The following is a 13,941-nucleotide window of genomic DNA, read 5'->3' on the forward strand; positions in this document are numbered from 1 at the left end:
ATGTAGGAAGAAAATCCAAATTATTTACTTGATATGTAAATTATTACAATGAACTCTTGCGGTATTTGTGCTAGGTCCAATTATCTCTACCCCTCTCTTAAAAACAACATGCTCAAATTATAAATTAGATAGATCTGTGGACAGCCCCCGATTCTGCTCCCATGAATGCCCCACTTCTGCGATCAAACAATTCCATTTAAGTTCAGTATTAGAGATCTTTAGTGTGAAGGAGAAAAGGGAAAGTCAGTCACTCCAAAACAACTCCCCTTAAGTGAAATATGGGGGTAGGAGCATACAACCAGGTTAAGCCAGACGGAGAAGCTCACACACATGGTTGGCCTTCCTTAAAGTCTTCCATTATTCCAAATAGGGCTGCACAATATTCCATCAGCTGATATTGTAATATCCATACTTTTACGATATATTGTGCAGCCTTAATTCCAAACATTCAGGAGTGGATCTTTTCATCTTGTTGTGGAAAGAGTACTGAAAGCTTGTACTCATCTAAAAGTAGTTACATGGCTAAAATGTACTCAAAAGTACAGGTATTGCTGCCAAAACTGTAAAAACTATTCATGAAAAATACTACTGAAAGTACTAGTACCTTTTTCAAACACAATTTTAGAACCATTTTTGATCACCCTTTGATACAAAACTTAAACATTTAAACTATACAAGCAAATTTAGTTGTATTAAGCTACAATCTGCAACGGTATCATGTGTTTGTTGGTATAGTCATCTTTAATTACTTTTAACATAGTACTAAATAATCCAATAATTCTTTTAAAACTTTGGAGGTGGAGACAGCATAGTATTGAAACCTTCTTTAGAGAGCATCTAGTGCAGAAAGTACCGGTAGTTTAAATATCATGTATTATTTGAATATAAATCATTGAGAAGCCTGTTCTGTATTGTTCCCTCTGAGCAGCCCTCTTCCTTGTTCGACTATGATGAGGAAGATTTGAGACTTTAGAGGAGGTGCTTTCTCTCTCGACCCAAACAGAGACAGCACCACTCTGCTGCTCTGTCCCAACGAGAGAACTGGGCACACAGACTTTCATGTCGACCCTGTGTCTTAGTGGGCCGAGCTACAAAGTGGGATTTTACCGTAAAGACTGAGGAACATTAAACTGAGGTCCAGGCATGAATGACTCTTCATCATCTACGTCCTCATGGTCCTCCTCCTCAGCAGCCTGCTCCTGGAGCTAAAACAACAGCAGCATCAAAGATATGTCAACAACGACCAACAGTTATAAAGGGCTACTGTTACAAGTAAACAAAAGCAGAGGATCAATACACACATATAAAAATATGGTATAAGATAATAGTAATATGAGTGCTCCTCCATTGTCCAAAATATACATCAAATAAAAACCTGATTTGCCTGAGCCAGTAATGGAGTAAATGGCGAGGGACATTGTTCCTGATCAGTTTATTAAAATTTTACTTGGTATTACTACCCAAAAAAAGAGGTATAGGATCAACCAACAAATTTTCAAAAGATTAGAATTTTTCTGGGATACTCCTTGTAGTTACCACGTAGCATACTGGTGAAAAACACCTTAATTTCCTGTTTCTTTGACGACTTCTCACGGCCATTGGCCTAGAAAGCTCAAATTTGAATCACTAATATGTGCTAGCATATGAAAAATGTATGCACATGCTTAGTCCAACTGTGTGAAATTTGATTCACTTATACACTGGCTGCCATTGATTACATTAATATGTTAAACTCAATGATAAATGCTAGAGTGCCATCTATAGGAATGCACAAACTTTACAATGGAGAGTGAATTTTCTGCACAGTGAAACTCTGCAGAAAATTCTGTTATGCGCCCCTTATCAGAAAAGCCAATGACAACCCTAAAACATAACTGGAGCAATACCCTATATCAAACTAGAAGCTGGACATATTGAATATATATAAAAAAAAAAAATATGAAACCTATGCCAAAGGAGCTCACACTCCACATGCCACAATTGAGAACTTTTGATTATCAACAAAAGTTACATTTTTCTTGAATATTCATTAAGTTTTTTGTGCAGCACGCCATCAAAAAATGTCTTTATTTCCTAGTTCTTTGATACTCACAGCCACATGATTGAGCCTAAAAAGCTAAAATGTTAACTAACAGTACAAAATCAAAGCCTGAATAGAGCAGAGTAATGAGCACATAAAAAGGTGACTATAGCGCCCCCTAAAATATACATAAAAAGTCCAAAATAATCCAATTATCACAAAATCTCTGGGATTCATAGTGTTTACCATAATATGCAAAAAAGTCAATTGGCCCAACATCATATTCTTCATCGTTTGGAGTGTGGGAACATAAACATCCACTATTTCATATTGGACTTTCTAAATCTGTACACAAAGAAAAAATACTTTATGCAAAGTTACTGAAAATTGAGGCAAACATTATTCAGGTCACTCAGATCAAAAAAGTCAATTGCACTATAGCTTTATTGTGCCCTGGACCACGCCAGTAAAAGTTAATTGGCACACTTGGGGAGAAAAGCAGACTGTGACCTGGGCAGCTGTCAGAGAATGACATGCCAGGCAGGAGCGGACGTGATACAGGGGCGGACGCACGGGAGGGACATGCTCATTCTCTTTCATTCACAGTGTCTGATAGAAAGAGATGACACTTCATCTAGTCTAGTCTGCTTTGTGAAACTTTAAAGTAAAGCTACAGACTAACAGGTTTCAATTTTGATTGAATTATTTGTAGTACAAACTGAACTGAAATGCTTTAAAAAAATGTCTCACAATTATTATGTATGTGTAATCATAATTATGATTAATTATGATTTAAATTATCCTAATTATTAACAGATTTATCTTGACATTGTTACACCTGAGAAGCATTTTGCACATTGAGGTCTAACTCGTGCTTACCGTTTCAAAAAACTCCTCCAGCAGCTCATTGACTTCTTTTTCTGAAACACACAAATGCGATTCTTTGTGATTGTGCTGTTACTACCAGTCGTATACAAAAGTTCTGTTTAAGAGGCTCTGAGACAGCACAAACCCCTATACAAAGAAATTATTCATGGTCCCTCAAATGTTTCCATTGGGTGTTTCGATTAGAAAAAAATCAAACAGCATTCTAGTGGGACTAGCTACAATAGTAAGTGTGTATGTTGTCTTTTTGTGTGTGGCTGAAACATACATGCTTCTGACAGACACTGTGATTATTCTGCAATTAATAAAGTACTTATCCAAGTAATGTGTCTAACTGAGAAAACTGTTAATCTTGACTACACACATTTAGGATACAAACTCTACAAAGACATACACTGCATGTTGAAGAGAGATATGGTATCTATGAGTTCATCTGATGCAATGCATTATAGTCTTAAAGGACACTGACAGAGGACTACCACCCCCCACAGAGGAACCTCTATGGGGAATGAGTGCCACAAAAATGCCATACTTGTGATCTGTACAGCTCGGTCTGTCCTGTAGTCCTCCAGGTCCGGCTCATCCAAGTCTTCTAAGAAGTTGTATTCTGGGTCGTCCTCATCCTCTGCCTCCTCTGTACAAGACAAGACATTCAAACATGTTTCAAATGTGCATTGTACAGTATCATATCATCGCTGCTAGAGTACAAATGTTCTGAGCTCCAGAGACAATCGCAGCAAAAAGAGATTCAGTCTCTTGGAGAATTTGGAACCAATTAAAGGACCAAAAAAAAACCCACACTGAATAATATCAACAAGTGTTACCATTATTCCAGTCATGACGCACAAAAGACTTATGAATACGGAATTTTTCAACCTAGATGAAGCTTTGGAGCTTGAGCATCTTGATAGAGCATGCATACAAAAATATACATATTTTTAATGAAAAACAATTCCTGTGTCATTTGCTATAACCACTGGTCTGTCTGATTAATTAAAACCACTTCTCCAAGAAAATGGCATGTTTGAAGTCTGTGTATATTCTAGATAAGAATTTTTCAGTGTTAATACATAGTTCCAATCAATCCATTAACTTGTTCCTGCCCTAAAAGTGTTTGATTACTTTACTCCTTGTGAAAATATATGCTAATGAATATTCAGAGTAAATGAAATATTGCTGTGCATGAGGTTTAAAATGCGATGCTAAAAATGTCAGAGCCCATTGTTATATTTTATCTAACCCAGTTCAAAAGGATCAGTCTTTGGAAAAGCAAACACTGTACCTGTGTTCTCAGGAGCCAGCAGGCCCTGCAGCCACTGGGTCCAATGAGGATCCTGAGTCTGATGGGAGGGACTTGCGTACATATCAGCAGTGATGTCCGGGGCAAGAAGCTCTGCCTCCAGGCGATTTATAGGAACATCCACAAGAGGAAGCTTTGAGCGAGTGCGAGATGCCAACCGGTCCTCATCCTAGAGGTACATTTTCCTTAGTCACTTTAAGGATGAGTTAACTAGTTTTCAGTAATAGTAATATATAACGGTGTACAGTGGGGTTGAATAATGACACCATCAATTATACCTTCCTGATTTGAAGGGTTTTGTGAAGACTTTTCCCCATTCAAAATACATAATATTTGAATAGTTCATTTCTATTTGCCTGGCAAATTCAGAGTGATATCTCTCTGTATGTTTTATACAGATTGAAGTCAGTCTGGTCCCCACACTCTCCGCTGTGTCTCAAGCATGGTCAAACGTGATTGTGCAATCAGATTCCTTTTTTTCATTGATAGATGTGAAACCAAGGAGCTCATTGGTCACATATGATTTACAAATAAAGTCACTTCCAATTAACGAGTTTAGTGCTTCACTCATTGAGACCAGGCTTGAGACGCAACACAGGATGTGGGTGCCAAACTGATATCTATCTGTATAAAAAAAATACAAAGAGATACCACTCAGGATTTGCCAGGCAATAACAACACCGTTGCAAAAAATCACATAAATTATTAACAATAAACTAGGTCAACAAATCTGCAAATCTGTTAAACACCATAGAAATTTGATGTGTCCAGACGAACATTTTGACTTTTTGGCAAACCCATAGTTATAATGGAAAACTGAAACTCAAGAATAGGTATTCCAGAATAGTGTGATGAAAAATATTCAAAAGGTCAGTCAAATTGGCTTTACCAAATTCTCATCATTGCTTGACGAGTATCGGTAAAGAGAAGGTTTTCCCAGGAGGCCGTCTTACCTGATAAAAGTAGGAGGCGTTAGAGTTGAGCTCCTCCTCTACAGCATTGAGCCGGTCTAAGAAAGAGTCGGTGGGTGGGTCAGAAGGCGGGACTCTGTGGCAGTGGGAGGAGTCTGTGGTTTTGGAAAGTGATTGGGCTGAGCTCTGAGGTGTGCTTGTCTGAGAGCAAGGCTGCATTCTGAGAGGAGAGGCCAGACTGTCGCCATCGCTCAGCAACAGCTAGTCATCAAACACAAATGTTTTTTTTAAGTATTATGATATTTGAAAACCTAAATATAAAATAATATTAAACATTAAACTTTTCGCTTTTGTATTTATTCCATTAGAAGTGGTTTTATTACTTGAAAAACGGCTCACTTCTCCACAGAGATGTGAAAATTGTGATTGTAACTATTGTTCTAAGAATCTCAGATGACCATCAGAGCAGTCAGTACTGCTCTAAAACTGAGATGACTGATGACTTCATATTGAGATACAATAGACAAGCAAGAGACAAGAGACAAGCAAGTGGCATACCCTTCACTAAAAAGTTCAACAGTGCACCTATGCATTAACTATACAAGTCTGTAGTAGAGAGTCACTACCATTGTACAACATGTATATCTATATCCACTGACCTCATCCGTTGTGTCATCCTCCTCATCTTCATCAGGACAGTACTCTTCATCAGAGGAGTCCTCTTCCTCCTCAAGGTCCATGTCCACAAACCCCGAGCCCTAAAATCCAGGAGAAGTACTGGTAAATACTCAATTTTGTTACTTAAGTAAAGGTTAAGTAAAGGTATATACATACTGAAACTTAAACAAAAATATCATATTTAAAAAATCTATAAATAAAAGTACCAATTTTATTATTCAAAACTACTACTGGGTCAAATGTAGAAGTAGCCTGGAAAAAGATTTTATTTTATTTATATATATATATATATATATATATATATATATATATATATATATATATATATATATATATATATATATATATTCTGTTTTGCTTATTTTTAAAAAATGTACATACTTAAGAGTTTGTACATGATCTTGTCCCATGTATTTGGGCAAAATATGTGTTGCCCCTATACAGATATAAGCAGCCCCAGCCATTTTCTGATCTATGTTATAATGCTGTTTAATCATTAAAAACATACCTGGAGTTGAGTTTTGTTTCATTCATTTACTCATTCATTTTCAGTAGAAACATTTGGATAATTTTAGCTCTGGAATTATCAGTCTATACTGAACTAAAGGTAAAAAGAGCTGTTAACTTGAAAACTACTGCTTCATGAACAGAGCTTTGGTGATGTAGACAGACTAATAATAAAGGATTACATGTATGAATGAAACATAAAACAGCTCCAGGTATGTTTTTGAGGAGGTAACAACATTTTAACATGGCTTAAAGCTCACAACAATCCATTTTGTGTAATATAGGACTTTTAAGTAAGTACAGAGCCAAAAATTGTACTTAAGTTGAGTACTTTTAGAAGATGTACTTACTCTGTTTGTGGAGCTGACAGCAGGGAGGCTCCAATTCACCTTCTGACACAAAACAACAATTCAGTACATCAGTACAAAACAACAATTCAGTACATGTGCAAACTGGACAGAGCTTTATGATGGCCAGGTTTACCTGTCCTTGCTCCACGGCCTGCTTCAGCCTCGACCGTGTTATTTTTGGCTCCTGTAAAAACACAAACAAGCATTCAGTTTGAGGTCAAAGCAGAAAACAGTGTAAGGAGTGTAAGACTGTGAGCTTACAAAGAGAGGCAGGTCCTGAGTGTCTCTGATGGCTGCCCTCATCATGTCTACCACACGCTCATGTGTGATCACCTCCTGCACCAACACAACAGACACACTTAAGCACTGTTTTATTAGGAGTCGGATCACAATTTGAATTCATGTACAGCCTATACAGTTGAAACCAGAAGTTTACATACACAAAATTAAAAAAACACATTTGCTTTTTTGTCACTGTCTGACATGAAATCAGACTAATATAGATTTTTAAAGACAATTTTTCATTACTTTCCTCAAAGTCAGAAATGTACATACAGTAAGTTTACTATGCCTTTAAATAATTTGGAAAACCTAGCCGGCAATGTCATGTCTTTGGCAGCTTCTGGATAGGTTGATTGACAACATTCGAGTTAATTAGAAACACACCTGTGGATGTATTTGAAGCACACCTGAAACACACTGCTTATTTGTGTAATATCAGGGAAAAGTAAAAATAAATCAGCCAGGATATATCAGGAAGAGAATTGGTGACTTGCTGAAGTCTGGTTCATCCTTGAATGCAATTTCAAGATGCCTGAAGATGCCACATTCATCTGTTCAAATAATTATACAAGTATAAACACCATGGAAATGTCCAGCCATCATACCACTCAGGAAGGATACGGGCTCTGTGTCCCAGAGATGAACGTGCTTTGGTCTGAAAAGTGTAGATCAACCCAAGAACAAAAGCAAAAACCTTGTGAAGATGCTGCTGAAGCTGGTAAAAGTGTGTCATTATCCACAGTGACACGAGTACTGTACCAGCATGGGCTGAAAGGCCACTCTGACTTCTTTATGTTTCTTTTGGAGTAATAGCTTCTTCCTGGCAGTTTACAGTTTACAAATGCCCACAAAGACCTTAATTTTTTGAGATATGTCTAACTGTTTGGCCATAATGAGCATCTTTAGGTTTGGAGAAAATGGGGGAATCTTGCCAGCTGCCACCCCCGTATCTCACAGCCCGAGAGCTGTGAGATATGGGGTTGGCAGCATCATGTTGTTTCAGGATATCAGTCAGGAAGTTTAAGCTTGGGCGCAAATGGGTCTTCCAAATGGACAATGACCTGAAACATACTGGCAAACAGTAGCTTAAGGATAACAAGATCAATGTTTTGGACTGGCCATCACAAAGCCCTGATCTCAATCCTATTGAAAATGTATGGCCAGACCTGAAAAGACCCGTGCGATTAAGGCGGTCTACAAACTTGGCTCAATTAAACCAGTTCTGTCCGGAGAAATGGGCCAAAATTCCTGCCAACTATTGTTAGAAGCTTATGGAAGGATATCGAAAATGTTTGATCCAAGTCAGACAGTTTAAAGGCAATGGTCCCCAATACTAATGAAATGTATGTAAACTTCTGACTGAAAGTAATGAAAAATTGTAAAAAAAAACAACCAAAAAAAAACAAACCCTCTATAGCCTTAGAGAGATCATCCTACCCAGTCCCAACTTGTCCAGTTTGGCAGTGAGTACTTGGTAGACTGGTCAGATCCACTAACCCACAGGTTGGCGGTTAGTCTTCAGATAGCACAGATGAATGCTGTCAGTGTGTGTGAAGGATGTGAAGACATATTGCATTTGTGCCTGCTATATAGTTATAATTTTTGGAACCTGTGGATCATTATGTTATATTTTGTAAATAAACTGCAATATTAATCTAAAACAACTTAAAAGAAATGAGTCTACTGACTTCCAGGTTGGAAAACTGCAAAGCCCAGTGAGGTGTTAGGAACTGACGTCACTGTAAATGAGATCACAGCAAAGCGCCTTGTATTTGTTGGCACCTCCTATGGATACCTGCAGGTCACACTAGCGAGTAGCAGATTTTTTTTTATTTAAGCCAAAATGGATGTGTGAAGCTGCCAAATCGTACAAGTATCAGCAATTAAGAAAATACAAGTGAAGAACAAAGTAAGTACACTGGGCATGTACCGGTGGTAAAATAGGGGTTAATTGGAGGCATAATGTCTTGAATACAGGATAATAATAGGTACCGGTATATGAGAAAGAAACAACTTAAACATGGTCAATAGCTCTAAAAAGTACATTTTGCAGAATATGCATCCTTTAAGGTCACACAGGTGGGAGGCACTAGCCTGTATTGCGAAAGTAATGCAGAAGAAAAAATATTTTGGGGGATTTCGCAACAACACAACGGCATCTTTGGTTCATCTTGCAGACCTTATTATTCTTCCATGGGGTTCACATTGTCTCACCCGTAAGATGTTTTGGACATTCCTTTTTGTGAGGTTGTGTTTGCGAGACATCCTGCACAGGTCCAATTCCAGCTGGTTTTCACTGCCATGGCTGTCTTCCCCACTGGTGTGTCCACTTGTGTCTCCACTGGTCTCTGGGCTGTTGTCCCCCCTGGGCACTACACACAGCTGAGTGTCATTTAAGTAGTACTGAGGAGGAAGTGTGACCAGTGTTTACCCATTAATAGAGGAGACTATAGTTACTCCACATAGTCTAATTTTGAACCCCATAGTCTAAAAAGCAGCTGAACAAAAACATATGATGCAAATGACACTTTATACATAAAGGAGGTAACTATACTTAATTTGTAATCAGTAATTTTTTGATCAGTAGTAGCAATAAAGAGACATTTATATTCCAAAAATCATATTACCATAAATAAAATTATTCAAACATGGATTGCTTGTGTCACCATAGTCTTAGTATAAACCTGTGGGAAACAGTGTGAGGGCTGTGTGGTCACCTGTGTCTGCAGCAAGAGACGCTGCATACTCGCTCTTCACACGTTTGGACTGATAAAGGTTTTGGTCAGAACTCCCTCTCTTCACTAAATGCTGTAAAAAGCAAGAAATAACACATGAATGAACAAACATGTAATAAACAGAGACTGAGAAAAACAAAGATTCCCCAGTATTTCGTCTAAGCGTGTCATACTCTGGACAACCACTAGTATATTTCATTGGCTTGATTTATTATTATTTTTTAAACCATACATGTAAATCTTTTGTTTGTATATTATACTTGTGTTTGGGGAAGGAGTGAGCAGAGAGCACTTTTAATTTTTATGTTTCAGTTATTTGTAACTTTTTAATATGATTGTGTTATTATATTGTATTGTTCAATGTTATTGTCCTTAACAATTACAATCATAATAAATAACGTAACTCTTACATACAGCATATAGTACTCTTAAGCAATACAGTGCCCCACTACTTCCTTAACATAAGCCAGATAAATTGTAATCAATACTTAAATAAAATAATAGTAGTTGCTGCCCTAGTAGGTAACACGACCTGCTCCAAGAGTTAAGAGTGACACTGCGAGACAACTGTATTGTAACTGTATATAGAGTAAAAGAAAACAATTCAAGTTACACACGTGTACAAAATTGTTGGTACCCGTCCGTGAATGAAAGAAAAACTCACAATGGTCACAGAAATAACTTGAATCTGACAAAAGTAATAATAAATAAAAAATTTATGAAATTTAACCATTGAAAGTCAGACATTGATTTTCAACCATGCTTCAACAGAATTATTTAAAAAAAATAAACTCATGAAACAGGCTTGGACAAAAATGATGCGACCCTTAACTTAATATTTAGTTGGACAACCTTTTGAGGCAATCACTGCAATCAAACAATTCCTGTAACTGTCAATGAGACTTCTGCACCTCTCAGCAGGTATTTTGGCCCACTCCTCATGAGCAAACTACTCCAGTTGTCTCAGGTGTGAAGGGTGACTTTTCCAGACAGCATGTTTTGGCTCCTTCCAAAGATGTTCAATAGGATTTAGGTTCATGAAAAGGCCACTTTAGAATAGTCAAATGTTTTCCTCTTAGCCATTATTGGGTGTTTTTAGCTGTTTTGGGTCATTGTCCTGTTGCAAGACCCATGACCTGCGACTGAGACCAACCTTTCTGACATTGGCAAATTCCAATCTGGCTTTTTTTATGATTTGTCTTCAACAATGATGTCCTCCTTAGTCATCTCCCATTAAGTCCACTTTGGTCCAAACAATGACGGATGGTGCAATCTGACACTGATGTTCCTTGAGCTTGAAGTTCACCTTTAATCTCTTTAGACGGTTTTCTGGGCTCTTTTGTTACCATTTGTATTATCCGTCTCTTTCATTTGTCATCAATTTTCCTCCTGCGACCACGTCCAGGGACGTTGGCTACAGTCCCATGGATCTTAAATTTCTGAATAATATGTGCAACTGTAGTCACAGGAACATCAAGCTTCTTGGAGATGGTCTCGTAACCTTTACCTTTAACATACTTGTCTATAATTTTCTTTCTAATCTCCTGAGACAACTCTTTCCTTTGCTTTCTCTGGTCCATGTTGAGTGTGGTACACACCATGTCACCAAACAGCACAGTGACAACCTGTAGCCCTATATACAGGCCCACTGACTGATTATAAGACCTGTGATGTAATTTAGTGGACACACCTTGGATTAACATGTCCCTTTGGTCACATTATTTTCAGTCTTTTCTTGGGGTACCGTCATTTTTTTCCAGGCCTGTTGCATGAGTTTATTTTCTTAAATAATTTTGTTGAAGCATGGTTGAAAAGCAATGTCTGACTTTCGCTAGTTAAATTTCATAGAATTTTAATTTATTATTACTTTTGTCAGATTCAAGTTATTTCTGTGACCATTGTGAGTTTTTCTTTCATTAACCGAAGGGTACCAACAATTTTGTCCACGTGTGTATATTTCTGCCTATTGATAATCCTCACTATATAAAGATACTACAAAAAATTTAAGATCATGAAGGGTGCTTTCTTCCTCAATGAACCCTGTGTAGGAAGCAGAAGCTCTTTGGGGTTTGGGGTTCTTTCACTTGTTTTTACATTTGAAGTGATACAATGTTGGGCAGTCCATTTTCTCTACTAAGGGGTCTAGGCTATGGAACTCTCTTCCCTCTGACCTAAAATTACAGACTGACCCAAAACATGTTTAGCAGAACTCTAAAACTGTGGCCAGAGCTGCTAACATAATGTTTGAAATGTGCCTTTCCTCTGTCTTATGTCTTTTGACATCACACTTCTGTGTACAAATTTTAACATTTCTGTCAGAACTTTATGGTGGTGGTGAAAATTAGCACTTGTGCCATAAACACTTAAAACAATACATCTGCTCTAATTAGGGGGACCAGTCATTCCCATTTACCCGGGGCAGTCCCAGTTTTAAGCCCAGTGTTCCCTGTCTCAGAAGATTTATTCAAAACCATTGAGTTATCCCAGTGTTATACAAGAATTGTCCCAGGTGTCCCTATTTCCGACCAATTTGATACTCGTCAACAATAAAGAGAGTGTTGTATTGTTATTTGTTTAGCCAAAATCCAGAAAACTGTACCTGAAAAATCACTGGAAGGCAAAAGGTGTAATCAGTTGCACAGACAAAAGTCTCTCAAATTACATACTAACTCACAGGTGAATGGACCAACTCCATAATAATGTTCTTAATTACACACAATTTTATTATTACCAATCAATCAAACCAAGGTGAGTCCCAGTTTATATATTTTTTAAAAATCGAATCCACTGTAATTGTTAAGTCCATATTAAACACATATCTAAAAACGTGAAAAAGGCAAATCTCTCATTAAAATGTATTCCTGTAGTACTGTTACTGTGTGGTATTATAAAAGCGGTTGTGTCTTGTGAGTGGTGTCCAGTCCCAGTCATCGGACAGACATGCCAGATTCTGCTTTATCTCTGACCTCCTTTACGTTTTTTTCTACAGTTTGCACCTGCGTTTATCACGAGATAGCTGCTAATGAAGGGACATCTGAGAAAATTATGTTCACGTTTTTACCACTGCAATCAACATTTGTTTAGGGGTTAGGGTCAATGCAAATCAACAATCATACCATGAATGAAATATGTCTGGTTAAGCGTACATATGTTATTATTATCATTATCGAAGAAGGTTAGGTTAAAGAAAAAATCTCATGTACTGTCCCTGGACTGTAAACATGGCTAGGGCTAGGACCGGTTGAACACTTATTATGGCGCTTATACTGTTTCTCTCCTTATTAAAAGCTCATGGATCAACAACACAGCTTTACAATACGTAAGCGTAACGCTCAAAGTTAGTATTATAATATTAGATTGAGAGAATGTGTTTTTATTGTCTCTCTTACCCGCATAGCTCCAGGCTAACGCTAGCGCCCATGCTAGCTCCACACAACACGCCACCGCTTAATGAGGCGCACTACCGCCCTCTACTGCTGCGGAGTGTGGGTCACAGTGGGCACATGTACATGGTCAGGTAACTATGATAATCAGAACCAGGGGATTTTTAACACTGGAGAACCCAAGAACCCTTTTCTTCTTTGGAAAATTATGACTAATGTATTAAATTACTGCTATAAATTCACTGAACGCTGAAATGTTTTCAATTTTAACCCTTTATTCCCTAATTTAGGATCAGGGCCAAATTTTGCCCTTAAAGAATATAATTTATCCAAAAAGAATATAAAACGTACTTCTAGACATTCTACAAGCTATTACTAAAAAGATTAAGAAACAAGTGGCACTATGGGCTTTAACCAAATTTGACCCCGTGGGTTCTCAGGAGTTAAAGAGTAACTGTATTTGGAAAACAACGTGCAATGCATTTTAAAATAACAATTACAATCTTCAACAATCTTTACATTTGCATAATTTTCCTTGTCAAAAAGGTGTGAACAATCAGAAAGAAATTAGCCTACTCACATCAGATGTAACTGGGAATATATTGTATTATGAGTGTATACGTTTGTATACAAGTGCTTTGACTGCCTCGCTCTTATATATTTGTTGCAACCAATACATATGTAATACTGCTTCCTTCCCATGACACTGCTCACATAGTTTAATGCTGTTTGATATTTCACATTTCACTTCAGTGCACATTATAGGTTTGTGTCACCAAAAACTACTGTGTAAAGTACTGTGTATAACTGCCAAATTTTTGCCTCTAGGAAGAGGTTATTCTTTTTTTTTCTTTTTAATACATGTAATTGAGTAAATGCAAAACAGACAA

The 13,941-nt window shown here is 37.4% G+C and overlaps 1 protein-coding gene across 1 annotated transcript in view; it reads right to left on the bottom strand.

The window, feature by feature from the left end:
- The window catches only part of gon4lb (gon-4 like b), a 30,585-nt gene extending 17,435 nt beyond the window's left edge, over positions 1 to 13,150 (bottom strand). The window contains exons 1-12 of the mRNA XM_033970116.2: positions 13,058 to 13,150; positions 9,651 to 9,741; positions 9,148 to 9,305; positions 6,913 to 6,987; positions 6,785 to 6,835; positions 6,652 to 6,693; positions 5,776 to 5,874; positions 5,159 to 5,377; positions 4,188 to 4,374; positions 3,438 to 3,539; positions 2,900 to 2,940; positions 1,108 to 1,205 (exon numbers count right to left, since the gene is read on the bottom strand). Of these exons, the coding sequence (XP_033826007.1) occupies positions 1,108 to 1,205; positions 2,900 to 2,940; positions 3,438 to 3,539; positions 4,188 to 4,374; positions 5,159 to 5,377; positions 5,776 to 5,874; positions 6,652 to 6,693; positions 6,785 to 6,835; positions 6,913 to 6,987; positions 9,148 to 9,305; positions 9,651 to 9,741; positions 13,058 to 13,063 (1,169 nt within the window). The 5' untranslated portion in view covers positions 13,064 to 13,150. The remainder of the gene's footprint in view (positions 1 to 1,107; positions 1,206 to 2,899; positions 2,941 to 3,437; positions 3,540 to 4,187; positions 4,375 to 5,158; positions 5,378 to 5,775; positions 5,875 to 6,651; positions 6,694 to 6,784; positions 6,836 to 6,912; positions 6,988 to 9,147; positions 9,306 to 9,650; positions 9,742 to 13,057) is intronic.
- Positions 13,151 to 13,941: the final 791 nt, after the last annotated feature.

Source organism: Periophthalmus magnuspinnatus, chromosome 7 (genome assembly GCF_009829125.3).
Source record: "Periophthalmus magnuspinnatus isolate fPerMag1 chromosome 7, fPerMag1.2.pri, whole genome shotgun sequence".
NCBI classification, from domain to species: Eukaryota; Metazoa; Chordata; class Actinopteri; order Gobiiformes; family Gobiidae; genus Periophthalmus; species Periophthalmus magnuspinnatus.